The 27,750-nt window shown below is 42.3% G+C and overlaps 3 protein-coding genes across 4 annotated transcripts; all 3 read left to right on the top strand.

Annotated features, from left to right (window-relative positions):
- Positions 1–555: 555 nt before the first annotated feature.
- On the top strand, positions 556–2,263 carry LOC108824397 (protein trichome birefringence-like 23). The gene is made up of 3 exons (XM_018597815.2): positions 556–818; positions 919–1,211; positions 1,286–2,263. The coding sequence occupies exons 1-3, from the start codon at positions 614–616 to the stop codon at positions 2,060–2,062; spliced, it is 1,275 nt and encodes a 424-aa protein (XP_018453317.2). The 5' UTR covers positions 556–613; the 3' UTR covers positions 2,063–2,263.
- A 270-nt stretch (positions 2,264–2,533) lies between these two features.
- On the top strand, positions 2,534–4,731 carry LOC108836692 (high mobility group B protein 13). Its single transcript, XM_018609813.2, has 8 exons — positions 2,534–2,956; positions 3,026–3,438; positions 3,520–3,625; positions 3,705–3,770; positions 3,851–4,021; positions 4,125–4,216; positions 4,303–4,387; positions 4,474–4,731. The coding sequence occupies exons 1-8, from the start codon at positions 2,621–2,623 to the stop codon at positions 4,579–4,581; spliced, it is 1,377 nt and encodes a 458-aa protein (XP_018465315.1). The 5' UTR covers positions 2,534–2,620; the 3' UTR covers positions 4,582–4,731.
- An 8,584-nt stretch (positions 4,732–13,315) lies between these two features.
- On the top strand, positions 13,316–15,279 carry LOC108828712 (single-stranded DNA-binding protein, mitochondrial). Of its 2 annotated transcripts, none has more exons than XM_018602472.2 (7): positions 13,316–13,464; positions 13,598–13,661; positions 13,747–13,904; positions 14,283–14,491; positions 14,625–14,725; positions 14,820–14,879; positions 14,973–15,279. In XM_018602472.2, exons 1-7 carry the CDS (start codon positions 13,378–13,380, stop codon positions 14,987–14,989), a joined length of 696 nt encoding a protein of 231 aa, XP_018457974.2. In that variant the 5' UTR covers positions 13,316–13,377; the 3' UTR covers positions 14,990–15,279. The 2 variants fall into 2 exon arrangements, with proteins under 2 accessions (XP_018457974.2, XP_018457972.2); XM_018602470.2 differs by having other exon boundaries at positions 13,317–13,464; positions 13,744–13,904.
- The last annotated feature ends 12,471 nt before the right edge of the window (positions 15,280–27,750 follow it).

Genomic DNA, 27,750 nt, shown 5'->3' with positions numbered 1-27,750 from the left:
TTTAAAATTGTTTAACAAAAATGGCACAAAATTTTCATATTTTCGGTAATCATCTAGAAACTCGTTAAAAATCAAACTTAGGCGTTTTAAGCTCAAAATATCTGTGTAGTGTTTTGAGTTGGCTTAATAAAGGAGGCGGTTAATGCCCATTCCAAAGGTTTACTTCTTATTTTTTGATTTTTCTGTTTATATATATATATATAATTTTTGAAACAAAAAGCTGGTTAGTTTAAACATAATTGTAAATTGTTGACAGAAAAAAAATCATAGTTTTAAATTTTGATTCCATGATAATATTTTTAGAAAAAGTTAAATTGATAACTCTAGCTTAAAGAAAAAAATTGCACAAAGGGCCCCTAATTATATTGACCGGCCCCGGTAGTGTTCCCGATCAAGGAGTTTGTAACGTCGAGCATACCCTTCCACAATCAGTCAATGATATTCCATATTAATGCTTTTATTATTTTCCATATTCAAATATTAATTGGACCCACAAGCATTAAATATTCATTATTCTATTTTGGATTTACATTATTATTTTATCAACGGAGTCAACAACATTTTACCATAAATCGCAGCTTGTTTCACAATCGAAGCGAAAGGGAGGAAGAAGATGAAGCTAAAATGGGAATCAATCTCTACTCTCCACCAAAACGTCTTCCTCGCCAAGGTCCTCGCTGCCATTTTCATAACCGGCCTCGCTTTCCGCTTCTACGCCGTCCGCTTCGGCCAAGTGTCGGTGAACGGAATCTCCGATCCTCAGATCTCTCCGCCGTCGTCGGTTATCATATCGGAGAACGAGGATCTTTTCCCCATCGGTAAGATTACTGTTAGCATCAACCATGTCGCTTGTAAAAATCGTTAAGCTCGATTTAGGGATTTATCAAATATGAATGTGTGTGTTTTTGTTTGAATTAGATATTGAGGTGGAGAAGTGTGATCTGTTCACGGGGAAATGGATCAGAGACCCTTTGGGACCAATCTATACGAATGGCTCGTGTGGTGTGGTCGTGGATAGTCACCAGAATTGCATAACCAATGGCCGTCCTGACTCTGGTTTTCTCTACTGGAAATGGAAGCCTAACGACTGCTCCTTGCCTCGCTTCGACCCTCTTAGGTTTCTCCACCTTATGTCCAACAAGTCTTGGGCTTTCATTGGTGACTCCATTTCCCGTAACCATGTCGAGTCTTTGCTTTGCATCCTCTCCACTGTAAGCCCTGCCTCTTAACTTTTATTCCTTTCTCTTTCTAGAGTTTTGAAGTGATTAGTGTTCTTGTTTTAAAGGTTGAGAGACCTGTTGAAGTGTACCACGACGAGGAATACAGATCAAAGCGTTGGGTTTTTCCTTCTTACAACATGACAGTCTCCAACATTTGGTCACCGTTTCTCGTTCAAGCCGCCATTTTCGAGGACTCAAGGGGTGTCTCATCAGCTGCAGTCCAGCTTCACCTCGACAGACTCGACAATACATGGACTGATCTGTTTCCGGGCGTCGACTATGCCATCATCTCTTCCGGAGAATGGTTCTTGAAAACCGCTATCTACCACGAGAATGCTACTCCTGTTGGCTGCCATGGCTGCCCGCAAAGTTCCAACATAACGGACTTGGGATTCGACTATGCTTACAACACGTCCCTGCGCCATGTCATGGACTTTGTCGCGAGTTCCAACACTAAAGGCACGATCTTTTTCCGGACTTCGATACCTGACCACTTCGAGAACGGTGAATGGCATAACGGAGGGACCTGTAAGAAAACAGAGCCCGTGAACGAGGACGAGGTCGAGATGAAGGTTTTGAACAAGATATTGAGAGATGTAGAGATTAGTCAGTACCAGAGGGTGGTTACGGAGATGGGTGAGGAGGCTGGGCGTTTCAAGCTTCTGGATTTTGCCGGAATGTTGCTGACCCGACCCGATGGGCATCCGGGTCCGTATCGAGAGTTCAGGCCGTTTGATAAGGACAAGAACGCAAAGGTACAGAACGATTGTCTGCATTGGTGCCTGCCTGGTCCGATTGATCACTTAAACGATGTTATATTGGAGATCATACTGAATAGCTGAACCGGGAAATAACCGGTTTAATTGTGTTTTAGTCAATGGCTGAACCAAAAACACCGGTTTGGTCTCAGTCTTGTAAATTGATAAAAGTATAAGAGGTTGGATCATAGAGCTCAATGAAGAATTTAAAACCCGGTATAGTTCAGGGATCAACTCTTGTAAAGTGAGACTGTTCGTGGTTTTCTTGTTATATATCAAAAGTAAGATTTCGAGTGAAAATGAAAAGTCAGAACGGTCAAAAGTAATCTTTGTTATAAACCGATGTACAAACCACAAAATGTGTTATAAACCGGTTAAGTAAGTTGGTTTAGTGGGAAAGTCAAAAGGGTCAAAACTCATAAAGGTAAGAAAGAAATAAAATCTGCACCAGCCTCGGACGCCACGAGAGTATTAAATCCAGGAAAGTATCAGTTTGAATTTCGAAAATTTGACCGTTGCTTATCCTCCCTCCTATATAACGCCCAACATAGACTACCTAGCACACTAACCCTAAATCTCAAAGCCTCCATTTCCTTTTTCTAATTAACCTCTCACAACGCTCTTACTCTATCTCTTCATTCAATGGCTACGGTCGCAGAGGCTGCTCCAGCTAAGAAATCGAGAAACAGCAGAAAGGCGTTGAAGCAGAAGAATGAGATCGCGGAGTCACCGTTGTTGTTATCATCGCCAGCGAAGAGGAAAGAAACGAAGAAGTCATACGAGAAAGACCTGATGGAGATGCAGGCGATGTTGGAGAAGATGAAGATCGAGAAGGAGAAGACAGAGGATCTGCTGAAGGAGAAGGACGAGATTCTGAGGAAGAAGGAGGAGGAACTCGAGACGAGGGACGTGGAACAGGAGAAGCTTAAGGTGGAGCTAAAGAAGCTTCAAAAGATGAAGGAGTTCAAACCTACCATGGTAACTAACGATTTAGCAAAGTTCTAGATTGATATTTGGTTTAATCATACTTTTGTTTTGCTCCCTCAGACTTTTGCTTTCGGTCAATCTTTGGCACAAACTGAAGACGACAAGAAGAGGAAGGGGAAGAAGAAGAAGGATTGTCCTGAGATGAAGAGACCTTCCACGCCGTACATCTTGTGGTGCAAGGATAGTTGGAACGAAGTGAAGAAGGAGAACCCAGATTCGGACTTCAAGGAGACTTCGAACATTCTCGGTGCTAAGTGGAAGACTCTGAGTGCAGAAGAGAAGAAGCCTTACGAGGAGAAGTACAAGGCTGATAAGGAAGCTTACCTCCAGGTTATTACAAAGGAGAAGCGAGAGAGGGAAGCCATGAAGCTACTTGAAGATGAGCAGAAGCAGAAGACTGCTATGGAGCTGCTTGATCAGTATCTCCATTTTGTTCAAGAAGCTGAACAAGACAACAAGAAGAAGGGCAGCAAGTAAGAACCTGACATATTTCACTTGAGAACTGGTTTGCTGCCTGGTGTAATAATAACTGATTGTGTTTTCTCGTTTTGTAGGAAGGTGAAAGATCCTCTGAAGCCTAAGCAGCCCATCTCTGCTTACTTGATCTATGCGAATGAGAGGAGGGCTGCTTTACGAGAAGATAACAAGAGCGTTATTGAGGTAAGTAAATAAAATTCATAATCTTCTTTGCTTACTTGTCATTTGAAGCTAAGTTGTATGGATGGATTGGTGAGTATAGGTTGCGAAGTTAACAGGAGAAGAGTGGAAAAACTTGTCTGAGGAACAAAAGGCTCCCTACGAACAGGTCTGGATCCTTACATCAGTAGCCATTTGTTGTGTCAAGAAGTAAAATTTCTGAGGGATTAAGTAACTTCCTTTGAACAGATGGCAAAAAAGAACAAGGAGGTATACCTGCAAGAGATGGAAGGATATAAGAGGACAAAGGAAGAAGAAGCTATGAGCCAGAAGAAAGAAGAAGAGGAACTGATGAAACTCCACAAACAAGAAGCTCTCCAACTCCTCAAGAAGAAAGAGAAAACTGACAACATCATAAAGGTGGTTACTAACTTCGACTCACATGCCCTTTAGCTATTAATAAGAAAAAAAATATTTTGGGTTTTAAGTTGGTCACTAACAAATAACACCATGTTGATTGCAGATGAAGAAAGAAACGAGTAAGAACAAGAAGAAGAACGAGACTGTGGATCCTAACAAACCAAAGAAGCCTGCTTCTTCGTTCTTTCTCTTCTGGTACTAAAACCCTACAACACCACTGTCAGTCAGATCCCGTAATGTTATTTTCTAACATCTTAACAAAAAAAAACAATGTTTTACAGCAAAGATGCAAGAAAGAGTCTGGCAGAAGAGCATCCTGGGATTAACAATTCAACTCTTACTGCCCACATTTCATTGAAATGGAAGGTATATAACAACATTATACCTGATGAGGGAGTATGAAGTAATTTAATGATAATTAATTGTTAATTTGTGAGATTGATTTGGTGTAGGAACTTGGTGGAGAAGAAAGGGAAATGTATAACAGAAAAGCTGCAGAGTTGATGGAAGCCTACAAGAGAGAAGTGGAAAAGTACAACAACAAGACAAAGGCTGCGTAGTAGAAGAAATACTACTGACTCAGTAGTTGGAAAATGAGAAATGTTCAAGTTTTCTCATATTTAGCATCTCTTATGCAAAATGATTATCTGCTTTTTCTTTTTATTGGTTTGTTTCTTCTTTTTGAACAACTGGTTTGTTTCTCTCTCAAATGTGTTGTTGACCACCTGTACTAAACTACCAATCCCAATTTACCTTAAACCAGAAAATGGAGACTGGTTACGTTACTCAATAATTTAAACCAAAGCTGGATTAAAAAGAAAAATGTGAGAAAATTGAATTACCGACGGGACGAAAATCCCACGTGGCAGAACATTCGATATTGAGGGTATTTTGGTAACATGACAAAAATTACCTAAGGTTGTTGTCGTTCCGAAATGAGACCAGTATTTTTGTGGGACTTTAACTCGACATGCCCCATACCCCTCAATAAAATCCTCCAATCTCCCCATATTTTAATATTAATTTTTTTTAAATGAAAAAAGTGGCTAATTACAAACTACCCCTTTATTAATTTCGATATTTACTTAACCCAACCTCAAGATCCGACCCACCCTAAGCTAACCCAAAAACCCGACCCACCCTAAACCTAAACGATGTCGTTATGCTAATTTCTAATCTCCTCCTCCTCTAACTTCTCTCATTTTCTCCGATCTAACTCCTCTCTCGACTCTCTCTCGAAACCGTTCGAAACCCTAAAGGGAGATTATGATCGATTGAATCTGTTTCTTGTTCTCCTGGATCTAAACCGAGAATCCATCAAACGTCCAACTCTCTCTCTCTCATTTCTCGTGTCTCAACTCTCTCTTTGCGATTTAAAACCCTCTGAAACCTAAGTCGAGTAGCGCTTTGTTTCTTCTTCCTTCCTCGTCGAAATTAACTCGAGAAGTCTTCGTTCCTTGTGGTAAGTCATTAGTTTGTTGTTCTATTGTGTTGAGTTGTGTTGTTGTTTTGCGGATTGAGTTGATAAAATTTATTTTCGAAGTTCAGTTGTGTTGTTGTTTTGCGGATTGGTTTGTGTTGTTTTGCGGATTGAGTTAATAAAATTGATTTTGCGGATTGAATTGATCAAATTGTTGTTGATAAAATTGATTTCCGAAGATGAATTGTGTTGTTGATGAGACCACTTAATTGATGTTGTTTGTTGTAATGTCTTGTACAGGGAAGTTATGAAGGGAAATCAAAGGCAAGTCTCCAATGAAAGGCGTCGTCAGTCTCTTAGAATCAGAAAACCTCCGGTCTCAAATGCAAAAAAGGGAGTAGCGCAGAAGAAAAATAAGAAGAAGAGTACACCAGTGAGAGAACCGAGTATACACTCGCTCTCAGTTTCATCTGGGTCTGAAAGTGAAGACATGTCTGCTCCATCGTTTGAGGTAAATATATTTTGGAAACATTGCCATTGTTAGTAATTAATAGTACTAACATGTATATATGTATTTTAATTGCAGGAAATGCAACCAATGCAACCCCTTGAGTTCTACTTCAAAAGCAGTGAGTTCGCTCAGACTTGCAAGATACAAACAAAGTGCTTTGTGACCAAGACAGTAGAGAAGATCAAGAAGAAGCTTAAGCCTGAGGCTGAATGGTTCAGAAGTCATCCTCAATTTCGACATTTCTTCCACATGCCAGATGAACCAAACCTGAAGCTCCAAGGGATGTGGATGCTACTCCTGCGCACGATTTGTACTCCAGAAGATGATGTTGCATGGTTCGCGGTTAATGGTGTACCCATCCGCTATTCTATGAGGGAGCATGCCCTCATCTCTGGCTTAGACTGCAGGGAGTATCCGAGGAACTATGAGAAGCTCGGGAGTCATAAGTTTGTGGATTATTACTTCCATGACGTAACTAAGATCACCATCAGTGATGTGGAGCAGAAGATGTTGTCTATGGCGCCGTGTCCAGATAGATTGAAGATGACAGTCTTGTATTTCTTTGGTCGGGTTATCAGAGGGAAGCCAAACGATACAAGACCTTTAGACTCCTTCATATTAAGGATAGTGGAGGATTTGGACGCTTGCATATCATTTCCATGGGGCCGTCTTACATTTGAGGATGCAATAAAGGAGATTAAGCATGTGATGAACCATCTGAAAGGTGAAGTGAATGAGACATGCGGCTTTCCTGGTTTCATAATCCCTTTAGAGGTAAATCATGTAGTTTTGTAAATTTTTTATTGTTATATAATTGAATATCTTACACTGTGACATTGGATATACTAGGTTCTTGCTTTCGAGTGTATTCCTGCTCTTGGGAAAAAGTTCAGAATCACTCAAGAGAACCCTAATGAAGACTGTCCAAGGATGTGCAAGAGCCGGTTTATAAAAACCAGTCTGAGGGGTTATCCTTTGGAAGACATATATGATGCGCTTGGAGAAACAAAGGTACATGTATGCATTTATAGACTTATAGTAGAAGCTAGTAGAACAAAAAAAATTAACTGCTGTTATTTATTGTTTATTTTCAGGATATTAATAGTGTGCTGGTTCCAACTTTGGGTGAGGAAATTATGCTGGCTCGTATCATTGATGAGGAGCGAGACTATGATCGTCAAGGCAGCCAAAGTGATACATGGAACTACTGGTTAAATGTGAAGCAGAAGACTATTTGGTGGGAAGAGTTGTATGAGTTAGATCAAGCTGCACGAGTGTTTCCAAAAAAGAAAGACAAAGCAAAGGTGGAGTTGGCAGAAGGATCATCCTCTCAAACCGATTTGAAAGGTCTGGAAGGGAGGCTAGTGGAGTTCATGGGAACAGCATTTGCCAGTCTTAACTTTACGGTGGAGGCAAAGCTGGAGTCCATTGACTCGAGGATGAGTAAAATGGAAGAAAGGCTAACTTCTATTGAGAGTAAGCTAAGTGAAGAGAAGAATCATGGTGAAGACATGGATTTTCGACAGTGGGATCATGGGAATTATGGGGATTATGGCACAACATCGAAGAATAAGGGAGACAAGGAAGAAGCTGGGAAAAGCGGTGAGGGTGAAGAAGAAGCTGAAAAAAGCGAGGGTGAGGGTAATAAAGACAAGGAAAACAGTGAGGCTGATGAGGAAAACGGTGATGAGCAAGAACAAGTGCTGAACCGAATGAAGGATGATGAACTGTGGAGGAGTTTGATGGAGGATCAAGAAGAGGTTGGAGGAAAAGTGATGGAGGATCAAGAAGAGGTTGAAACCAGTGAGGAAGTAATTGAGAACAGTCAAGAAGAGCCTATGGTTGAGGCAGAGATCAGTGAGCCTCGGGTTGCGGCAGAGATCAGTGAGGCTCGGGTTGCAGCAGAGATCAATGAGCCTCGGGTTGCGGCAGAGATCAGTGAGGCTCAGGTTGCAGCAGAGATCAGTGAGCCTCGGGTTGCGGCAGAGATCAGTGAGGCTCGGGTTGCAGCAGAGATCAGTGAGCCTCGGGTTGCGGCAGAGATCAGTGAAGCTCGGGTTGAGTCTCCGATCAAAGAGCCTCATTTTGGATCTCCGATCAAACAGCCTCATTTTGAGTCGCCGATCAAAGAGCCTCGGGTTGAGGCACATCAAACTCCAACAACACCTTCTGGTGGTAGGACTAAGGCAATGGCTGCAAGGAGAGTAGTTAATTCTCCAATAACCACTTGGGCAGCAGTGATGGAAGCCCGAAAAGCTGTGGAAGCAGAGGAAAAAACTAGTGAGAAAATTGTGGAAGAAGAGACTGAAGAGGCTGAGAAAGTTGTGGAAGAAGAGACTGAGGAACAGACAGGAGAAGTTGAGGAACAGACACGAGAAATTGAGGAATATACCGAGGAAGAAAAGCAAAGGTGGATCATGGTCGCTTGCAATGCCTGTGAAGATGGTACCAATGAGGAGAGGACGGATGGGAATAAGGAAGCTAGGAGGCCTGGGATCAGACATAGATGCAAGGAGAAGACAATGGCGTATGGAAAACCGACACCTAAGAGGGGCAGACCAAAGAAGAGTGATTGCACACCACAGGCATCTAAGAGAAGGGGGAAGAGAAAGACTGAACCATCAAAGTGGGTGCAGACTCCTTTCACGGCAGGGAAAAAGCCTAAAACAAAGGTTTAGGCTTAAGAGAAGGCTTATGTATTTAGGATGTTAATTTAAGTATTTTGAATGTTGGTATGTTTAAAACTTGTAATGCTTTTGGATGTTTAAAACTTGTAATGCTTTTGGTTGTTGGTTTGTTGTAAAAGATAGGTTTGGATGTTTAAATTTACAGGTGTTACTATGCCCAAAAATGAGTAAGTTGGATAACTGGATTTACTGGGTTTACTGAGAACAATGGAAAACACATGTAAAATGCCAAAATATATATAATATTTAAAAAATAAACACATGATAAATGCCAAAATATATATAATATTTAAAAAATAAACACATGCTAAACGTGCAGCCGCCATATAAATATTTAGTATTATATTTAACACTTAGTAATACATGGTAATCTTCAAGGTGTTAGTAATACTGCTATCCACATAGTAATATTTTGGCAATTTTTACGTTTTTCTAGTTAAACAATCACTAAATAGAATGTTTCGTAGTAAAACAATTACTTTTATACCATAGGTATCGTAAACTAAGACATTTACATAAAAATTTTACCAGAAATACGTATTTTGTTTCATGTTGCTTACTATACTTGAACCATTCACACACTACCATTGAAAGTTAAAGAAGTTTTTTGGAAAACTGAAAACAAGCTTTTCTTTAACTATTGAAAACAAGCATAAAAATAGTCTAAATCTACGTAGTTATTATATACATAGTTTACACATTGAAAATAATCACCAAAATTGTCTAATTTTACATCATAAACTATAATACATATAATGGTTTAAATAACAAATAATAATACCAGTAAATCTTAGTAATTCAAATAACGCATAATAATACCAGTAGTTCGTAGTAGTTCAAATAACACATAATAATACCAGTAATTCCTAGTAGTTCAAATAATACATAATAATACCAGTAATTCCTAGTAGTTCAAATAATACATAATAATACCAGTAATTCCTAGTAGTTCAAATAATACATAATAATACCAGTACATCCTAGTAGTCCAAATAACACATAATAAAATAATCAAACACCTGAACTGGAACCACTTCCACATTCAAAATACGCTGCAAGACCTTCTCCTCTGGCTCTACCCGTGCCTCTGGCTCTCCCTCTGCCACTCCCTCTACCACCTCCCCTGCCTCTTTTTCCTCTTCCACGAGATTCTCCTACAGATGGAAACCTTGTTTGTTGTGGTTTTCCTTTCTTGACTTCAAAATCCGGAGGAAGTATTTTCTTTGCTCTAACTTCTTCTGGTACAACCCAATCAGACATATGAGGAACAGGATATATTGTCCTGTGATAAGCCAAAGCCCATTGCTCTACCAAATAGTACTTAGAGCAATACTCAGATAGATGGAGTTCCTTTCCTGCCTTACTAGTCATGAATGTGGCAGCCGCTACTGCATGCACACATGGGTATTTGTCTTTATCAAATTGCTCACAACTGCAAGTGTACCTAGCCATATCGACTGTATAAACCTTCCCGTCAGCACCATGCACACTGTACTCAAGAAAGAAGCTGTTTAACTCATCAACCGTGAGAAACCCTGCTTGAACACATCTTATAGACATTACGTCTTCCACAATAGGCACAAGCTTCACTGTGACCGGTACTTCAGCTGCCTTCTTCCTATACTTGTTAAACCATTCAGCCATTTTTGCAATGATGAAATCAAACATTGGCAGTAAGGTGTACATTCTCGCATTCTTAATAACACCATTAAAAGATTCTACTGAATTGGTGGTGTCAACATTGTACCTATCTCCTTCAAAGTAACATCTAGCCCATTTCTTCTCTTCAACACTCTTGTCAAGATAGACCGCTGCGCTTGGATACTTCCTGCGAAAAGCGTCATAAAGATACTTGAACTCAGCCACTGTATAAGCGTATGCGCATTCTCTAAACTTGAACGCACAAGTATCTTTGTTGTTATGGACGTGGCCTTTAACATTCTGAGACAAATGCCATATACAATACCCATGTTCGGCCTCAGGGAATACTAGACGCACTGCCTTGATCAAGCTTCTGTTTCTATCTGAAAGAAACACCAATCCGGGGACATCAGTTATCGCTAATTTCAACTGCTCCATAAACCATGTCCAGCTTTCATCATTCTCGCCGTCTGCTACACCAAACGCAATTGGGTAATGGTGATGATCGGGATCCTGAGCAGTCGCGACAAGGAGAACTCCACCATAGACATTCTTGAGGTGTGTTCCATCCACAATGAGGACTTTCCGCATCGCCCGAAACCCTTCTATGCTAGCTCCAAGGGCAAAAAACAGGTACTTGAATTTGTTTTCCTCATCCACTACCACACTACTTCTTGTGCCAATATTTTTCTCCTTTAGCATGTGTAGATAACAGTTCAATAAAGTAAAACTCTCTTCTGGACTTCCTCTCACTTCATTAGCAGCTTCTCTTTTTGCTCTCCATGCCGTTGTGTATGATACTGCCACACCAACCTTGCGATGAACCAAATCGATAAGAACTTTGGGAACTGGTGTGTCAAATGTACCAGGATAATCTTTGGCCAAAAGAGATGCACAGATATGTGCTGTGCCTTTCCTTCTATTACGCAGTGTTCTTGTAGTAACAACAGAACATGTATGCTGCTTGATGTAGCTTCTAACCGTCCAAAGATCTGAATTATGCAAATTTGCAACTCGTACAAACCACTTACATCCTTCTTTGGCTCCTCTGCATTTAATCACAAATCTCTTAGCATCCGACTTAATGATATCAAACTCAAAACAATTCTGATGTGCGGCCGTCTGAATATGAACTTTTGCTTCCTCCTTGGTTCTAAATTCTTGACCTAATTCCAAATCAATACCATCATCCCGTGGCTCACACACAGCAACATGCACCTCAATTCCTTCTTGAAGAGTTAGCACACCACCAGTACCTTCATTATCAGTTGCATCATTCTCAGTATGATCTTTATCACCAGCCTCGATATCAGTTGCCTCTCTATCAGTAGTCTCTCTATCAGTGGCTTCTCTATCAGGCAGTGTTCTAGTAGTAACAACAGAACATGTATGCTGGTTGATGAAGCTTCTAACTGTCCAAAGATCACCATTTTTTAACTTTGCAATTCGCACAAACCACTTGCAGTCTTCTTCTTTGGCTCCTCGGCATTTAACCACATATCTTTTTGTATCTGACTTAATTATATCAAACTCAAAACATTTCTGATATGAAGCAGTCTGAATAAGAACTTTTGCTGCATCCTTGGTTATAAATTCCTGACCTAAAACCAAATCCATACCATCATCCCGTGGCTGATACACACCATCATGCATCTCAATGTCTTCGTCAAAAGTGAGCACACCACCAACACCTTCGTTACCAGTTACATCATTCTCAGTACCATCTTCATCACCAGCCTCAAAATTAGTAGTCTCTCTATCAGCAGCCTCTCTATCAGATAGACCAACATAGACATCATCTGTTTCATCATCCTCTTCTGAAAGTTGCACTTCTTTATTGCTGAACTCCACATGTAGAACATTTCTACACATCTCGTGATTTACTTGCAGTAGATAACCAAAAACGTCTTCATCATTCCGGATATATGATGGCTTGTACGAATACAATAGCATGGGAAAGTAACTAATCTTCACTTCCATCTTAGATTCATCTACCTTTATCTTTCTGCAAATACCACCAACCAAACCAGAGTAAGTGACCTCCTCCACTGATTTCTTCAACACAATCGTGTGAATTTCATCTTCTCCATCACCATCTCCCGAGACCCATTTTATTTCAGCCCCATCCTTCATATAATATCCTCCATAATCAAAACATAGAATTGTGCAATGCGGATTCTGCATTTTTCCTGAAATAAAATAGAAGTATAATTATTAAGAAGTTTAAAATTGATTGTGACACCATATTATCTTATTTTACTAATACTAATTCATTTCAGTACTATACATAGTAATACGAGTAATACTAGTCGAACTTGTCAACATAGTAATCCCAGTAATACCAGTAAAACTATTTTGTCTTAGTAAAATTAGTTATCTTAGTAGTACCCAGAATCTATTCTTCAACTAACTAATCATCTTTTAAGGACGAAATTGTTAGGATGTTACATTACCCATAATGTGTAATTCATCCTAATGAAATTACACACAAAAAAACATCAAAACGGACATAAAATATACCTAAAATCTATAGACCTAGTTTTCAAAATCGTTTTTAAACTCACAAATTTTCATCGGATCTTCTTGTTTTTACAGTAGACAAGATATACAGTTGATATTTCAGCAAAAGTTTCATCAAAAACGGATATAAAATATACCTGAAATCCATAAAAATAGTTTTAAAAATCGTTTTAAAACTCTCAAATTTTCATCAAATCTTACAGTGTTAACGTTATCCATCATATACACGTTATTTAAATGTAAATTTCACAAAAAAAAATCATGGAAAACGAACCTGAATTATCTGTTTTGGAGCTTCAAAAATCGTCAATGGAGGAAAAAGAGAAAACGATGAAGAAGGGGAGAAGGAGACATGTGGGGCACAAAAAATCTGATTGGTTAAGGTTTCTTTGTGGGCCATATAGGTGGTTGAAATATGGTTGGTATTTAATTGGAGAATAAAGAGGATGAAAGGGAGAGGGAATGATCGAGATGTGTAGAAAGGAAGGAAGGAGAGTAAGGTAATTGCAAGGAAAAGGGAAGGATAAAAGGGTTAGTATGAATAGGGAAGGGATAGTTTGAATATTTTTGAGAGGGCATGGGGTATATAGAGTTAATCTCCCAGTTTATTGTTATTCCTCTTCCTCTTCCTCTTGCTCTCTCTCTCTTTTCCTCAAAGTTACAGGTAAGCCCGTAGTTTCTTTCGTTTCTCCTCATTATTATTATTATTATTATTATTATTAATAGATTAGTCTTCGTCTAGTCTAATTGTTTGCACCTCTTGGAACTTATAAACCCTAATTCGGAGCATTTCTCAGAATATGAACTCCCTCGCTATCCGAGTATCCAAGCTTCTCAGATCCTCTCCGATATCTCCTCTAGGTAAATCCCCCTCCCTCTCTTCTTTCACCTCTAAATCATCTGCTTCATGTTAATTTTTGTGTGTGTGTTTCTGGGAGTGTAGCAGTAAGTGGTGAGAAAGTGTCGAGGTCCTGGTTCTCGACTGGTGGTCCCATTGATGAAGAAGGGTTGGAAGAAGATTTTGAAGAAACCATAGAAAGACCCGAGCTTCAGCCTCATGGTGTTGATCCCCGTAAAGGTTGGGGCTTTCGCGGTGTCCACAGGGTAATAACAACAATCTATTTAATCTATTTTACTCATAAGTGTTCAATTACTTGTTTCTGCCAAAACCCTATTGAAAAGAAAGAGTCTTTACTCTGTTTTTCAATCCCAAATCATGCCCCCAGAGTACTAGTAGTTGATGTATTCTACTCTGATGTTCATGTTCTAGCTCAAGAACGCTAAAATTAAAGCTTGGCTCATCCAAGTGTTCAAATGCTTGTTTTTATCAAATCTTTAGTCTATTTCGATTAAAAAATCATGTTTCTGGAGTAGTAGAAGTTGATGATCAAATCTTCATTCCTGACCTGAGTCATCCTGTTGCAATATTTTGTTTGTGATTCACATTGTTGTTGATGATGTCTTATGATTTGCTCCGCACAGGCCATCATTTGTGGGAAGGTAGGGCAAGCACCTTTACAGAAGATTTTGAGAAACGGGCGGACAGTGACCATCTTCACAGTTGGAACAGGCGGCATGTTTGATCAGAGGCTTATGGGAGCAACGAACCAGCCTAAACCTGCTCAGTGGCATAGAATCGCTGTGCACAATGAAGTGCTTGGCTCCTACGCTGTCCAAAAGCTCGCCAAAAAGTAAGCTTTACTACATGTTCACACTAGGAAGGAATTGTATTGGATCTCTCTGTGTCTTCTCTATTCGCTCGATCAGTTAATGAGTTGTTGGTAAAGTTGTTGGTTTTATCTTAACTTTTGTTTTTGCTTACAGCTCATCGGTTTATGTGGAAGGTGAAATTGAGACTAGAGTTTATAATGATAGTATCAGTAGTGAAGTGAAGAGTATCCCTGAGATTTGCGTTCGTCGTGATGGTATGTTTATGTTCATACTCTTGATCCTCATCTTCATTTTTTCACATATCGGTTTCTTGCTGACATATGATTCTTATATGTGTGTGTTTTGTAGGGAAGATTCGGCTGATCAAATACGGGGAAAGCATTAGCAAGATCTCTTTCGATGAGCTAAGTAAGTTATCATGCTTTGTTTCTGCTAAATATTCCAATTAAAAATGAAAGAAAGATGTGTTCTTGTTGTTAAATATTTGTACCCATTTGGCAGAAGAAGGATTGATTTAGTCGGAGCAAAGAGTATCCATTTGGCCGGAGGACACACTGATTCAACGTTTTGGTTGTTCATTGTGAGAGCACTGCGTTCATTCTTATGAATGTTAAGGCCATTTGTGTAATTGTCGATCAAAACTAGCCAGTTCTGCGTCTGTTCCTTATTACCATAAGCTGCTCGTCACCAAACATGGTTTATCATAGCTGTAATTTTGTCAAACCTCCCACAAAATTGCTCCTTTGTATGACAATTTTATGATATCCTTTAGTATTTGGAGCATTGGTTGATCAGCTTCAACCCTCTATTTCTGTGAATGGTTGGTTCTGTTGATGCTTTGCTTTGGAATATTCGTCGACCATTCTTTGCGATCAGTAACCAACACATGCCTGCAATTTGATTTGGACCAATCAAAGGAACATCTTATAGTAGCTGGAGAAGCAAAACATTTCTTTCTTTCTTTTTAGTGTCCCAAAGCTGACAATCTTGAAGTGAGCCTGATTAATAACATATGTTATGAAGACCCTTTTTGCTTCCCATACAACGTAACTTTTCCTCTTTTTTTCCACATTCTTCAAACCAATGAAAGGGAAAAGGAGTAATACGTATTTCTAAGTGACGTATTAACCATGAATTCCTAATTGGTTTTGATGATATGAATATGTGACACCATTGGTCCTCCTTACAAGATCTTCTACCCAATGCATATGCAGTTGAAAAGACTGATAAATCCTAGATTAGGGTTTATCGTATTTGGAAAAAGGGGAGAGAGATGTAGAGAGAAAAGGATAAGAAGATAAGGTTTTGATAATTAATACTTTGATGATCATAAAGAAAGGGATCATTCCACTTAAGTATCGATACACATAATAGAAACGACAACGTATTATTGAACTCATAAAATAAAGTAAACCTTCCATCTCACAAGGAGGTTTTCCCACACTTCATCTCTTCTACTCTTAGCCACTTCTCATTGCCTTCTTAGACCTGTTCTTCCTCTGCACAAATGCCAGTGGTACTGCCAACTTATCAATACCCCCCCCCCTCGAAGAAGACTCAGCTTGTCCTCAAGCTGGAACTCAGGGAACTCCTCCATCAATCTCTTCACCGGCTCCCAAGTGCACTCAAAATCGGGCAAGCCTTTCCACTTCACAAGCACCTCAGCCTTCTTATCAGTTCCCGACCTCCTGATCTCTAACACTTCCTCCGGCTCAGTGTTCCACTCAAATGACGAGGATAGGACTAAAGGGAGCTCCTGGACCTTAGTATTAGGCGCTACAGCTTGCTTCAACTGAGAGACATGGAAGACAGGATGAATTTGGCTCTGCTTAGGGAGGGTTAGCTTGTAAGCTACCTTGCCCAATTTCTTCTCAATCAAGTAAGGACCGAAGTAACGCGGAGCTAACTTCTCTGCTCTTCGCATGGCTACTGTAACCTGCCTGTAAGGCCTCAGCTTCAAATAAACCCAATCACCCACTTCAAAAACCACATCACGACGCTTTTTGTTGGCAGACAACTGCATCTTCGTCTGGGCGCCAGCCAGGTTATCCCTCAACTCACTAAGTAACGCATCACGACTCTGCAAAAGTCCTTCAACCTCTGTGTTAGCTGTAGGAACATCACCAAACCGTAAAAGCTTCGAAGGATCTCTCCCGTAGAAAGCACGAAATGGTGTAGTGTTTGAAGAGGAATGGTATGAAGTGTTGTACCAGTATTCTGCCCATGGCAACCACTGACTCCAAGACGACGGCTTCCTCCCTGCAAAGCACCTCAAGTATGACTCCAAACATCTGTTGACCACCTCTGTCTGGCCATCAGTTTGAGGATGGTACGCAGTGCTCTTGTGGAGTGCGGTTCCTTGACTTTGAAACAGAGCAGCCCAGAAGTTACTCAAGAACACTTTGTCTCTGTCAGAAACCATAGTCTCAGGAAAACCGTGAAGCTTAATCACCTCCTTAACAAAGACCTCAGCCACAGACTTCGCAGTAAACGGATGCTTCAATGCAATGAAGTGAGCGTACTTTGTCAGTCTATCCACCACTACCAGTATCACATCGAACCCCTTTGACACCGGCAGACCTTCCACAAAATCAAGACTGATGTCTGCCCATACTTGTTCAGGAATAGGAAGAGGAGACAACAAACCTGTAGGGGACAATGTCGAATATTTGTTTCTTTGACACACCTCGCAAGCCTTGATGAACTCGGTGATATCTCCCCTCGTTCCCTTCCAATAAACTTCTCTAGACATCCTTTTGAAAGTCTTAAGCACTCCTTCATGACCTCCAATGGCGCTATCATGAAATTGTCTCAACAAGGATGGAAGGAAAGGCGATTTGGCAGGAATTACCAGCCTCCTATCCTTGAACATAAATCCCTTCTCTACACTGTAACCACTGAACTCCTTCTCCCCACGCTGCACTCCTGTGATGATAGATTGTAGCGATTCATCCTTCTCCACCTGATTAGCTAACTCATCCATATCGATTGAGAGTGGAGCAGTCAACTGGTATTCCAAGTACTTAGCCAACTCATCTGCACCTTCCACACGTCTAGACAAGGCGTCTGCCACTCGGTTATCCTTCCCAGGCCTGTATTCAATAACATAGTTCAGACCCAGCAGCTTTGAAGCCCACTTTTGTTGTTCCACTGACACTGCCCGTTGATCCAACAAATGCTTCAAACTCTTCTGGTCGGTTCTTATTGTGAACTGGTGACCCGTCAGAAAATGTCTCCATTTAGTCACCGCAAACACAATGGCTAACAGCTCCCGTTCATACACTGACTTCACTCTCCCTCTACTCGAAAATCCCTTGCTTATAAACGCAATCGGCCTATTCTCTTGAGACAGCACCGCTCCAATGCCTACCCCAGAGGCATCTGTTTCAACCACAAATGGTTTAGTAAAATCAGGTAACCTAAGAACGGGCAGCTTGCACATGGCTCCTTTCAGTCTCTCGAATGCCACTGTAGCTACTGAAGACCAGCAAAACCCCTCCTTCTTCAAAAGCTCAGTCAGAGGTCTAGCTATCTTCCCATAACCGTCAACAAACCTCCTGTAGTAGCCCGTTAACCCCAAGAACCCTCTCAGCGCCGTTACGTTCTTAGGTTGTGGCCAATTCTTCATAGCTTCGACTTTCTCCGGATCAGCTGATACTCCCTCTTTAGTGATCACATGTCCCAAATACGCAATCTTCTTTTGTGCAAAAGCGCACTTCTTCTCATTTGCGTAGAACTTGTGATCCTTCAGCACTTGTAAGACTATCCTCAAGTGTTCCTGGTGCTCCTTCTCATCTCTGCTATACACCAGTATGTCGTCAAAGAATACTAGAACGAACTTCCGCAGGTATGGCTTGAAGATATCGTTCATAACAGACTGAAATGTCGCAGGCGCGTTGGTGAGCCCGAATGGCATCAGCAAGAACTCATAGTGGCCTTCATGAGTCTTGAAAGCGGTCTTCCCAACGTCTTCTGCCTTGACTCGTATCTGGTGATAACCCGACTTGAGATCTAGCTTAGAGAAGACCGCTGCGCCTGCTAACTCATCCAACAGCTCCTCGATAACCGGAATGGGATATCGATCCGGTATCGTGCTCTTGTTGAAAGCCCTATAGTCGACGCAAAAACGCAATCCCCCGTCCTTTTTCTTCACCAAGAGGACCGGACTCGAGAATGGGCTGATGCTCGGCTTGATTATCCCCGCTTGCAGCATCTCCTTCACAAGCTTCTCAATTTCATTCTTCTGGAGATGGGAGTAACGGTAAGGTCTTATGTTGATCGGGGACGTTCCCTCTTGCAGAGTAATGGCGTGCACTCTTGACCGTTTGGGTGGTAACCCTTTTGGCATGTTGGACACTCCATTAAACTGTTGGAGAAGCTTCTTAATGTTATGAGCGGGTGCTTCTAGCTGATTTTGTTCCTTAACAATATCAAACAACCCTTGTCATGTCCCCGTTCCTGGAAATGATCGTTTGAATCGACCATGGTGCAAGGAGACGCACCAGTCAGGTCATGTGACCTAAACACAAGGGTATCATGGCCTGGAAGTAAGGTTAAAGGCATCAGGAAGCTAAGATATAGCTAAACCAAGAAGGATACAAGTATAAAGGAGCTGTACAAAGTGTATGGCAGCTGGGCGATGCAGTGAGCAAGCTCGACCAGCTAGATGAAGTGTAGTGCAGCTCAGTGTAGCTCACTGAAGTGTGTGTCAGCTCCCTGAGCTGGATGAACTAGCTCACTCAGCTGGGTCAGCTGGGGATCAGCTCAACTCAGCTAGACTGAGTGTTCAAGTCTTGGGCAGTTGGGCCAGGTCCGGACAGTGGTCGGACCAGGTGGACCACCCAGGTGTGCCGGTGAGCCGGTGGGCACTTGTGGTTGAACCAGGGGCTTGGGAAACCAGCTAAGGCTTGTGTGTGACATGTCTAGGAGCAGTTAGGCATGTCAAGGACGTCTGGTAACTGCCATAGGCGAACAGGTGTGATCTGGACCATTGATTAAATCAATGGCCAGAAATGATACCGAAAGGGTGCAACCTTTGGAAAGGTGACCATTCCTTTTCTATAAATACAAGGGCAAGTCCGTGCCTTTGCAGGCACGTCAGGGCTTCATTCTTCTTCCTGAAACACAAATAAAAACCAGAGAAAACAGAGAGAAAGTCGGATGGCAACATCCAACCCCAAGAGTGGGATGAAGGCAGCAAAGAGGCAGTTTTGATGGCAATCAAGAGGGGAGTTGAGAACGACCCTCTGGTGTGTTTTTATTGTGGTTTGCCACGCCACAGGCTTCCTCTACATCCTTACTACACATCCCAATAGCCAGGAGAGAAGATGGAGGGCCAGAATGCACTTGCAATGGTGGAGACAGCCTTGAAGGCAGTGGTGTGTAGAAAGGCAGTTTCATGGGAACTGAAGTGGGAAGTGATGCACGACCCTTGGGTGGTGTTTGATCATGGATGAACACACCCTAGGCTTCCTCTACATCATGGTAACACACGCAAATGGCCAGAAGAGAATGGAGAAGGCCGGACTCCACTCCCAAAGGCATGTACAGCCTTGAAGGTGGATGCAGTGCAGAAAACTGTTTTCATGGAAGTTCCATGGAAGGGATGATGGGTGCGACCCATGTATGGATCTTATCAATGCTGGAAGCATGTGATAAGACCTGATTAAGACAAGTGCAAGAGGCACAAGGCCGGACCTGATCAGGGAAGCACAAGGTCTAGCAAGATCAAGTATGAGGTAACATGGGTTGATTACTTATGTTTATGTTTGTGTTTATGTCTGTGTTGTTTCTCTTGGGGTGGGATCAAGGCAAGGCATGGCACGCCCCTTGAGGAATGTATATTGTGATGTGTCTTAGGAATCCAAGACCCTGGACAAAGGGGCGGATCATAACTGATCTAAGTCATCCATGTGGGATGATGGTTAGATGATGTTCATTGGATAGTGATCAATGATGGATCATGGTTTGGTGTTGGGTTTGATCATGGTGTGAACCATGAGTCCGACCCACTGATGAGACACATGGGAGTCCTAGAGACAGAGGAACCATGTGGAGTGTAAGGTCCAATTCGTTTGGATCCAACAGCAAGCAAAGGAGAGGAGTAAGGCTGGTACTTGTTGGTATGGACCACAAGTATTGTGCTGGTGTGTTTATACAAGGAAGGCTGTGTATGATCTGATCATGGGCAAGGATGGACTACCTGATCCATGGATGATGGATCAAGGTGTCTGATCTGATTGATCAAAGGATGCACCAGTGGTAAGAGCAACACTAATCAGGTTCAGTGGGACATAGTTCCATGGCCGGTTAGGTATGTGTGAAGACTCATCAGTTCTGAGTCATGTGGGGTGGTTGGTTGATTGACTCAGGAACTGGTGGGCATTATTAATCCTATTATATGTTGATCAGACGTGGAGGTACTGAACCATGGAGTGGCCGGTTCAGAGAAATCTCTCCATGGCCTTGGTTGGGCAGGTAAGTGGAGATCTGATAGTTCCTGAGGGAATTGTTAGGATCCGACTTCAAATATCTCTTAATGGGTATTTATCATGAATTATCATGGTGAGAGATTAGTTTTATCTCATTGATTTAGAGGTGGTCAGTTATGGCCATATGGGCTGTTCATGGGCGAGATCAGTATGATCGAGGCCAGTTCTGAGAAATCTGACTTGACCATTCTCTTAGTTATGAATTATCATGATTTATCATGAATTTTAATTAGTTTTTGGAGCATGTTTGCTTGTGGTTGGTTTTGCAGCTGAAGACTTCCCAAAGGTACTTGGTATGTGGGGATGGTTGGTTGAATGACTAAGTACCTAAGGGGAGAGTTTATACAGGTATAATGAGGAGTTGGACGAGTGGATGGGGAGCTAGGCAAAGCTACCTCGCAGCTCGATCAGCTGGAAGAGAGTTGGGAACCTCAAGTGAAATGGTTCAGTTCAGCTCGCTGAATGAGCTAGCTAGACAGCTAAGGCAGCTAAGACAAAGAGTTATCAAGCTCCGTGGATGTGGCAAAGGTATGATCTAGCAATATTGCATAGATCTAGATAGAATGGTTAGGGGAATGGAACCTCAGTTATTGTATGACTTGGATTAGGTTCAGGATCAACCTTGGAGCTGGTAGTAGTTGTGTCTACTGATCATGGCTAAGGTGATTCGACCTGACAAGTATTAGATTGGTTTTAGACCAATGGTTGATAGATAATATTCCGCTGTGCATAAGTTGAAAGGATCTAAGCTAGGGAATGACTAAGCTAGTCTTAAGCTAAGGTCTAAGATAGACTTCGCCCTTAGGCGAAAGTATAGTTAAAGATCGAAAAATTGAGTGGTTCGGTCAGGATATGGACCGAGCGACGTGAGGCATCGACCGCGGCCTAGCCGGCCGGGTTTGGGTCTTACAAGTTGGTACCAGAGCATGCTTGATTCTAGGATCGTTGGGTTGTGGTTGTTCACCCATGCATCCGGACAAGTAAATGCTGATGTGATTAATGCACCAGTTTTATTGTTGACTCAGCTGGAGGAAGTTAACAATGAAGCTGGAGTGACTGTAAGTCAGCTCAACCCTACTGAGGTTCTAGTGGGGGAGAGCTGAGCTGCAGCTGGAAGGGGAAGTTGAATCCTCTTGTGATGTAAACCGGGCTGATCCAAACAATTGTTGCAAACAATGAGAGGACTAACCGGTTGATTGGGCAGCTGTTTTGGCAGCTAATGATCAAGCTGGGCCAGTAGCTGAGGTGGTCTAGATTGATCCACCAGCTAGGGCAGCTTGGTTAGTGGACTACCTGAGGGTGCTGGAGCACATAGCTCAGATGAGAACTAAGTATTTCTCAGGTAGTTGGATGCTTTTGAGGCAGATGAGTGGAGGTTCTGATTGGGTTGTAACTTCAGCTCAACTCACTGCTCAAAGGTATTGTGTTCCAAACCGAAATTATTTCTGGAAACTGAGATGACCATGGAACCTTACTAGGTGAGCCAAGAGGGATTTGAGGCAAGAAAGGGTATCATGCTTGTGAACGGGAAAGTTCCAAGGTGAACCGGCTTGGCCAAGATGCACTCCCCAAGGGCAAGATCCTGAAACAGAAGGTTGGTTGATCTAGTTATCTGGAAATAATAGACGGGTTGGACGGATCGATGCAATGCAAGATCATTGATGGACGACTGGACCAGGGAAGCAACATGAACCTGAGAGTGGCTTAGGTTGAAAGAAACGTGCAGCACTCTTTGGGGGTAAGTGTATCCTTGGTGGCCGTTCAAAACAAGTGAGCATTTGCGAGGTTCAAGTTGGTTTAAGGGAGATGCTACATGGCTAGTATACGAGTGGCTTGGGATCAGATGGATCAGCTGGGACTCGGTATAAGCCAAGGTAGGATTCCTTAGATCAATTTGAATGGATTGGGAATACGATGTTAAGTGGCTTAGTATGATGGGGATTGAGGTATATTATAAACACTCTTGTGAATGGTATGGGACATTCACAAAAGTGTGACACTTTGGAGAATGGTATGGGACGTTTTCCAAATGTGTGATCAGACCGATATCTTACTCATCTAGGTACTTAATGATCAGGGTGTGGAAACAACATACCTTTCGATACTGGAGCTACACACCGTTTGTGAGTCCAGATATGATCGGAAAGGGGTTGTTTGTATTGGTATAGGGGATGATCCCGGGATAGTGAGTGCGGCCGGAGGCCAAAGGATGCATTCACTAGGCCTTGTTAGGGACATCCCAGTGATGATCCAAGGAAGGGCGATGCCCATGGATCTGGTTGTGGTTAGCCTTAAGAATCATGAAGTGATCTTAGGGATGGATTGGGCTTGGAAAGAATCGGGCCACCTTAGACTGTCACCGGGGAAGAGTGCAGTTTGAGAGTGGGTGTGGACCCCCGATCAGATTCCAAGGATCTGACCAACCTCTGGATGCTTAGTGATCTCAGCGGTCCAGGTGGAAAATATGCTGAGAGGTGGTCATGAGGCCTGGTTGGCGACCACTAACACTAAGGAGGTTGTAGGGGGTGGTAGCCCGGACGAGGATTGATAGAACCAAAATCGGGATCACTCTGCCGGTATGGATGATATGGACTCAGATCCGAGTGGATTGAGAACTAATGGATCGAAGGGTGACACTAAGGGTTGCGGAAGCCCAAAGATACTACCAGATGTTCGAAGGTTGCCGGATATGACGCACCGGTCCAACACAACGAGGTGTTTCACTCGGAGATAACCTCACCAAGCAAACTATGAATGTTCTTGAGACAAAGAACAATGAGAGAAAACTCAAAAGAGATAAAGGAAATCGATTGTGAATTTTATTCATGAGAGACTCACTTATTTATAATGTTTGTGAGTCAAAGAAACATAAAGGAAATTATTGGAAAAGACAACATTGAAAATGGAAATGTTGAAAACAAGACATAGAAAATGTGAACTTGGACCAAGACCAGTCAATGCACGGAAACTGATGAAGACTTGGCAAGGTTCATTGACTGTCCAGGTTCGTGATTCGTCCAGGTTCATCCTGTGATGATCAGGTCGTCCGCGGTAAGGAGAAGGACGGACGCAAGGCTGCCCGCATGGTTGATCAACGATGATCCATGAACGGATGAAGAGATAGCTCGACCCAAATCTTCAGAGAGCCTAAGTAACATCCCTTTGGAGAAGTTGGATGCATCGATCATCATAAAATCATCAAAGTGGTCGGACAAGTCGAGATCAGCCTGATCCGGGTGTGCGGTACGTCCCAAACGGGCCAGAAAAGAATGGCTCAGTCCGGAATCAGGTTCATCTCGATGATCATGGGTTCTGACTTGACTGTTGGCTCTAGAATGACGAATGGGTCGGGGAAGAACGCCTGTGGGTCGGCTGATTCGGTCATCAGGTCGTGAATCCATCCTTAGGTCGCGTCCGGGTGCACTCGGGTCGATCCGGTACACGGCTCTGTCCGTTGATCTGGTACGGCTGAACGGCTGAACCTCAGTTGGACTGATCTGATCGTCCTGAGTCGGCTCCAAGTCCTGGTCCAGGTCCTGGGTTCCATCATTCCCTCCCTCTTCAAAAGGATTTGACCACAAATCCGGATCATCTGCAAGAAAAGGAGATAGATCAGAAACATTAAAACTTGAAGAGATATCATACTTACCCTGAAGATCAAGCTGGTAAGCATTGTCATGGAGTTTCTTGAGAATCTGGAAAGGACCATCGACCCGGGGCATGAGTTTGGACTTCCTTTGTTCCGGGAATCGTTCCTTCCTCAAATGGACCCAAACAAGATCACCTTCCTGAAAGATCATTTCTTTTCTCTTCTTGTCTGCAAGTCGTTTGTAGCCTTTGGTCTTGGCTTCAATGTTGGCCCGGACCTGTTCATGTAGCTTCTTGATCGTGTCCACCTTCCTCTTGCCATCTGTACTAACTCGTTCACTCAAAGGCAAAGGTAAAAGATCAAGTGGAGACAAAGGATTAAATCCATAAACAACCTCAAAAGGAGAAAACTTAGTAGCTGAATGCAATGCATGATTGTAAGCAAACTCAACATGAGGCAAACATTCTTCCCAAGTCTTAAGATTCTTTTTAACCAAAGATCTAAGCAAAGCAGACAAGGTTCGATTAACTACTTCAGTTTGCCCATCAGTTTGCGGATGACAAGTTGTTGAGAACATCAATCTAGTACCTAGCTTAGACCACAAGGTCTTCCAAAAATAGCTAAGGAACTTAGCATCACGATCAGAGACAATGGTCTTAGGCATTCCATGCAATCTAACAACTTCCTTAAAGAATAAATCTGCAACTTGCACAGCATCATCAGTTTTGTGACATGGAATGAAATGAGCCATTTTTGAGAACCTATCAACAACCACAAAGATAGAATCTCGTCCAGCTTTGGACCTAGGCAAACCAAGCACAAAATCCATAGAAATGTCTACCCAAGGATGAGAGGGAATGGGTAAAGCTGAGTACAAACCGTGGTTTGATGCTTTAGGCTTAGACTTCTTGCACACCACACATCGGCCACAGATCCTCTCAACATCTTTCATCAAACTCGGCCAATAGAAGTGGTCATGACAGCCTTGTAAGTCTTCTTGACACCAAAGTGTCCCATAAGTCCTCCTCTATGAGCTTCCCTGAGAAACAACTCCCTCAAAGAACATTGGGGCACACACAAACGGTTATCAAAGAATAAGAAACCAGAACTTTGAAAGTATTTCCCATAGGCAACCTTGGTGCATTTTCGAAAAATCTCTTTAAAATCCTGATCAGAGGCATAAAGATCCTTGATAAATTCAAAACCAAGCAATTTAGTCTCAAGGGCTGAAAGAAGAGTATACCTTCGAGACAATGCATCGGCCACAACATTCTCCTTACCTTGTTTGTACTTGATCACATAAGGAAATGTTTCAATGAACTCCATCCAACGAGCATGCCTCTTGTTGAGCTTCTGCTGACCCTTAAGATGTCTTAGAGACTGATGGTCAGTGTGGATGATGAACTCCTTAGGCCAAAGATAGTGCTGCCACGTTTGAAGGGCCCTCACCAAGGCATAGAGTTCCTGGTCGTATGTGGGGTAGTTGAGCATGGCTCCACCAAGCTTCTCACTGAAATAAGCAACTGGTTTTCCTTCCTGCATCAACACAGCATCAATACCAACACCAGAAGCATCACATTCGATCTCGAAAGCTTTAGAAAAATCTGGAAGTACAAGCAAAGGGGCATTAGTCAACTTCCCTTTAAGGATTTCGAATGCTTCTTCTTGAGCTGGTCCCCATTTGAACCCCACGTTCTTCTTGATTACTTCAGTGAGAGGAGCGGCCAAGGTACTGAAGTTTGAACAAACCGCCTATAGAAACCGGCAAGGCCATGGAAGCTTCTCACTTCACTAATGGTTTTCGGAATGGGCCAGTCTCGGATTGCTTGGACCTTCTGCTCGTCCACTCTCAAGCCATCTACACCTACAACAAAACCTAGAAAAACCACATGATCTGTGCCAAAAGAACATTTTCCAAGGTTAGCAAACAAATGTTCCTTTCTAAGGACTTCAAGAACAGATTTCAGGTGCTGTTTGTGCTCATCAAGGCTTTTGCTGTAAATAAGAATGTCATCAAAGTACACTACAACAAAATGACCAATAAAAGACCTCAAGACATGATTCATTAGGCGCATGAAAGTACTAGGTGCATTTGTGAGACCAAAGGGCATGACAAGCCACTCATACAAACCTAGTTTTGTTTTAAAGGCCGTTTTCCATTCATCACCTTCTTTCATCCTAATCTGATGATAGCCACTTTTCAAATCTATCTTAGAAAAGTACTTAGAACCATGGAGTTCATCAAGCATATCATCAAGGCGAGGGATAGGATGTCGATACTTTACCGTGATGTTGTTTATGGCCCGGCAGTCCACACACATCCTCCAGGAGCCATCCTTCTTTGGGACGAGTAGAACAGGCACAGCACAGGGACTGAGACTCTCTCTGATGTATCCCTTCTCAAGCAGGTCGTTGATCTGTTTCTCCAGCTCCTTGGTCTCGACCGGATTGGTGCGGTACGCTGGTCGGTTCGGAAGAGATGCGCCCGGGACAAGATCAATCTGATGCTCAATGCCTCTTACTGGTGGCAATCCTTTTGGATTTTCTTCTGGAAACACATCAGAATAATCCTGCAAGATACCTAAAAATTCACTCGGAATCTCCGGTGCAAGGTCAGAAGAAGATGAGGCCAAAAGAGACTCTTTTATAAACAAGTTAGAGAAATGGTTTTTTGAGAGCAAAGAGACTTCCTTACCTGACTTTCTTTGACAAAGAAGTTGGAGTTTCTGGTACTTGTCTCAGGTTTATCAGCCTTAGAGTTCTTGGTCTCGGTTCTTCCTAAGTTGGACCTGGTCTTTGATGGACTTCCGAAGGTGACAAAGGCACCAAAGTGATCTTCTTTCCTTTGTGATCAAAACGAGTGCCTGTTTGTTGAAGCCATCATGTACTGCCTTCTTGTCAAATTGCCAAGGTCGGGCCCAAGAGGAACATGGCAAGCATCCATGGGAAGCACAATTGCACACAACCTCATCCTCATATCGGCCAATGGAGAGTGGGAACTATGACTTGCTCCTTCACATACTGTTCTCCAGCCTCATTGAGCCACTCTAACCTGAAAGGACGAGAAAGAGGTCGAGTAACAAGCCCCAGTTTTCTTTAACAAGAGTGTCACTGGCCACATTAGTGCAACTTGCCCCCATCAATAATCAAAGAAAACTTTATCAGAAATGAGACATCTAGAGTGAAAGAGATTCTCCCT

Source organism: Raphanus sativus, chromosome 9 (genome assembly GCF_000801105.2).
Source record: "Raphanus sativus cultivar WK10039 chromosome 9, ASM80110v3, whole genome shotgun sequence".
NCBI classification, from domain to species: Eukaryota; Viridiplantae; Streptophyta; class Magnoliopsida; order Brassicales; family Brassicaceae; genus Raphanus; species Raphanus sativus.
The sequence above is the reverse complement of the archived record's forward strand: the minus strand, read 5'-3'. Positions and strand labels throughout refer to the sequence as shown.

Bases quoted from the DNA above. Each gene is read 5' to 3' on its own strand.
- LOC108836692 (XM_018609813.2), top strand. From the start codon at position 2,621: ATGGCTACGGTCGCAGAGGCTGCTCCAGCTAAGAAATCGAGAAACAGC. The intron at 3,771-3,850 runs GTCTGGATCCTT...TCCTTTGAACAG, and splicing joins AAAAGGCTCCCTACGAACAG to ATGGCAAAAAAGAACAAGGA. The intron at 4,217-4,302 runs GTACTAAAACCC...AATGTTTTACAG, and splicing joins TCTTCGTTCTTTCTCTTCTG to CAAAGATGCAAGAAAGAGTC.
- LOC108828712 (XM_018602470.2), top strand. From the start codon at position 13,378: ATGGGGTATATAGAGTTAATCTCCCAGTTTATTGTTATTCCTCTTCCT. The intron at 13,465-13,597 runs GTAAGCCCGTAG...AGCATTTCTCAG, and splicing joins TCTTTTCCTCAAAGTTACAG to AATATGAACTCCCTCGCTAT. The intron at 13,905-14,282 runs GTAATAACAACA...TGCTCCGCACAG, and splicing joins GCTTTCGCGGTGTCCACAGG to GCCATCATTTGTGGGAAGGT.
- LOC108824397 (XM_018597815.2), top strand. From the start codon at position 614: ATGAAGCTAAAATGGGAATCAATCTCTACTCTCCACCAAAACGTCTTC. The intron at 819-918 runs GTAAGATTACTG...TGTTTGAATTAG, and splicing joins CGAGGATCTTTTCCCCATCG to ATATTGAGGTGGAGAAGTGT. The intron at 1,212-1,285 runs GTAAGCCCTGCC...CTTGTTTTAAAG, and splicing joins TGCTTTGCATCCTCTCCACT to GTTGAGAGACCTGTTGAAGT.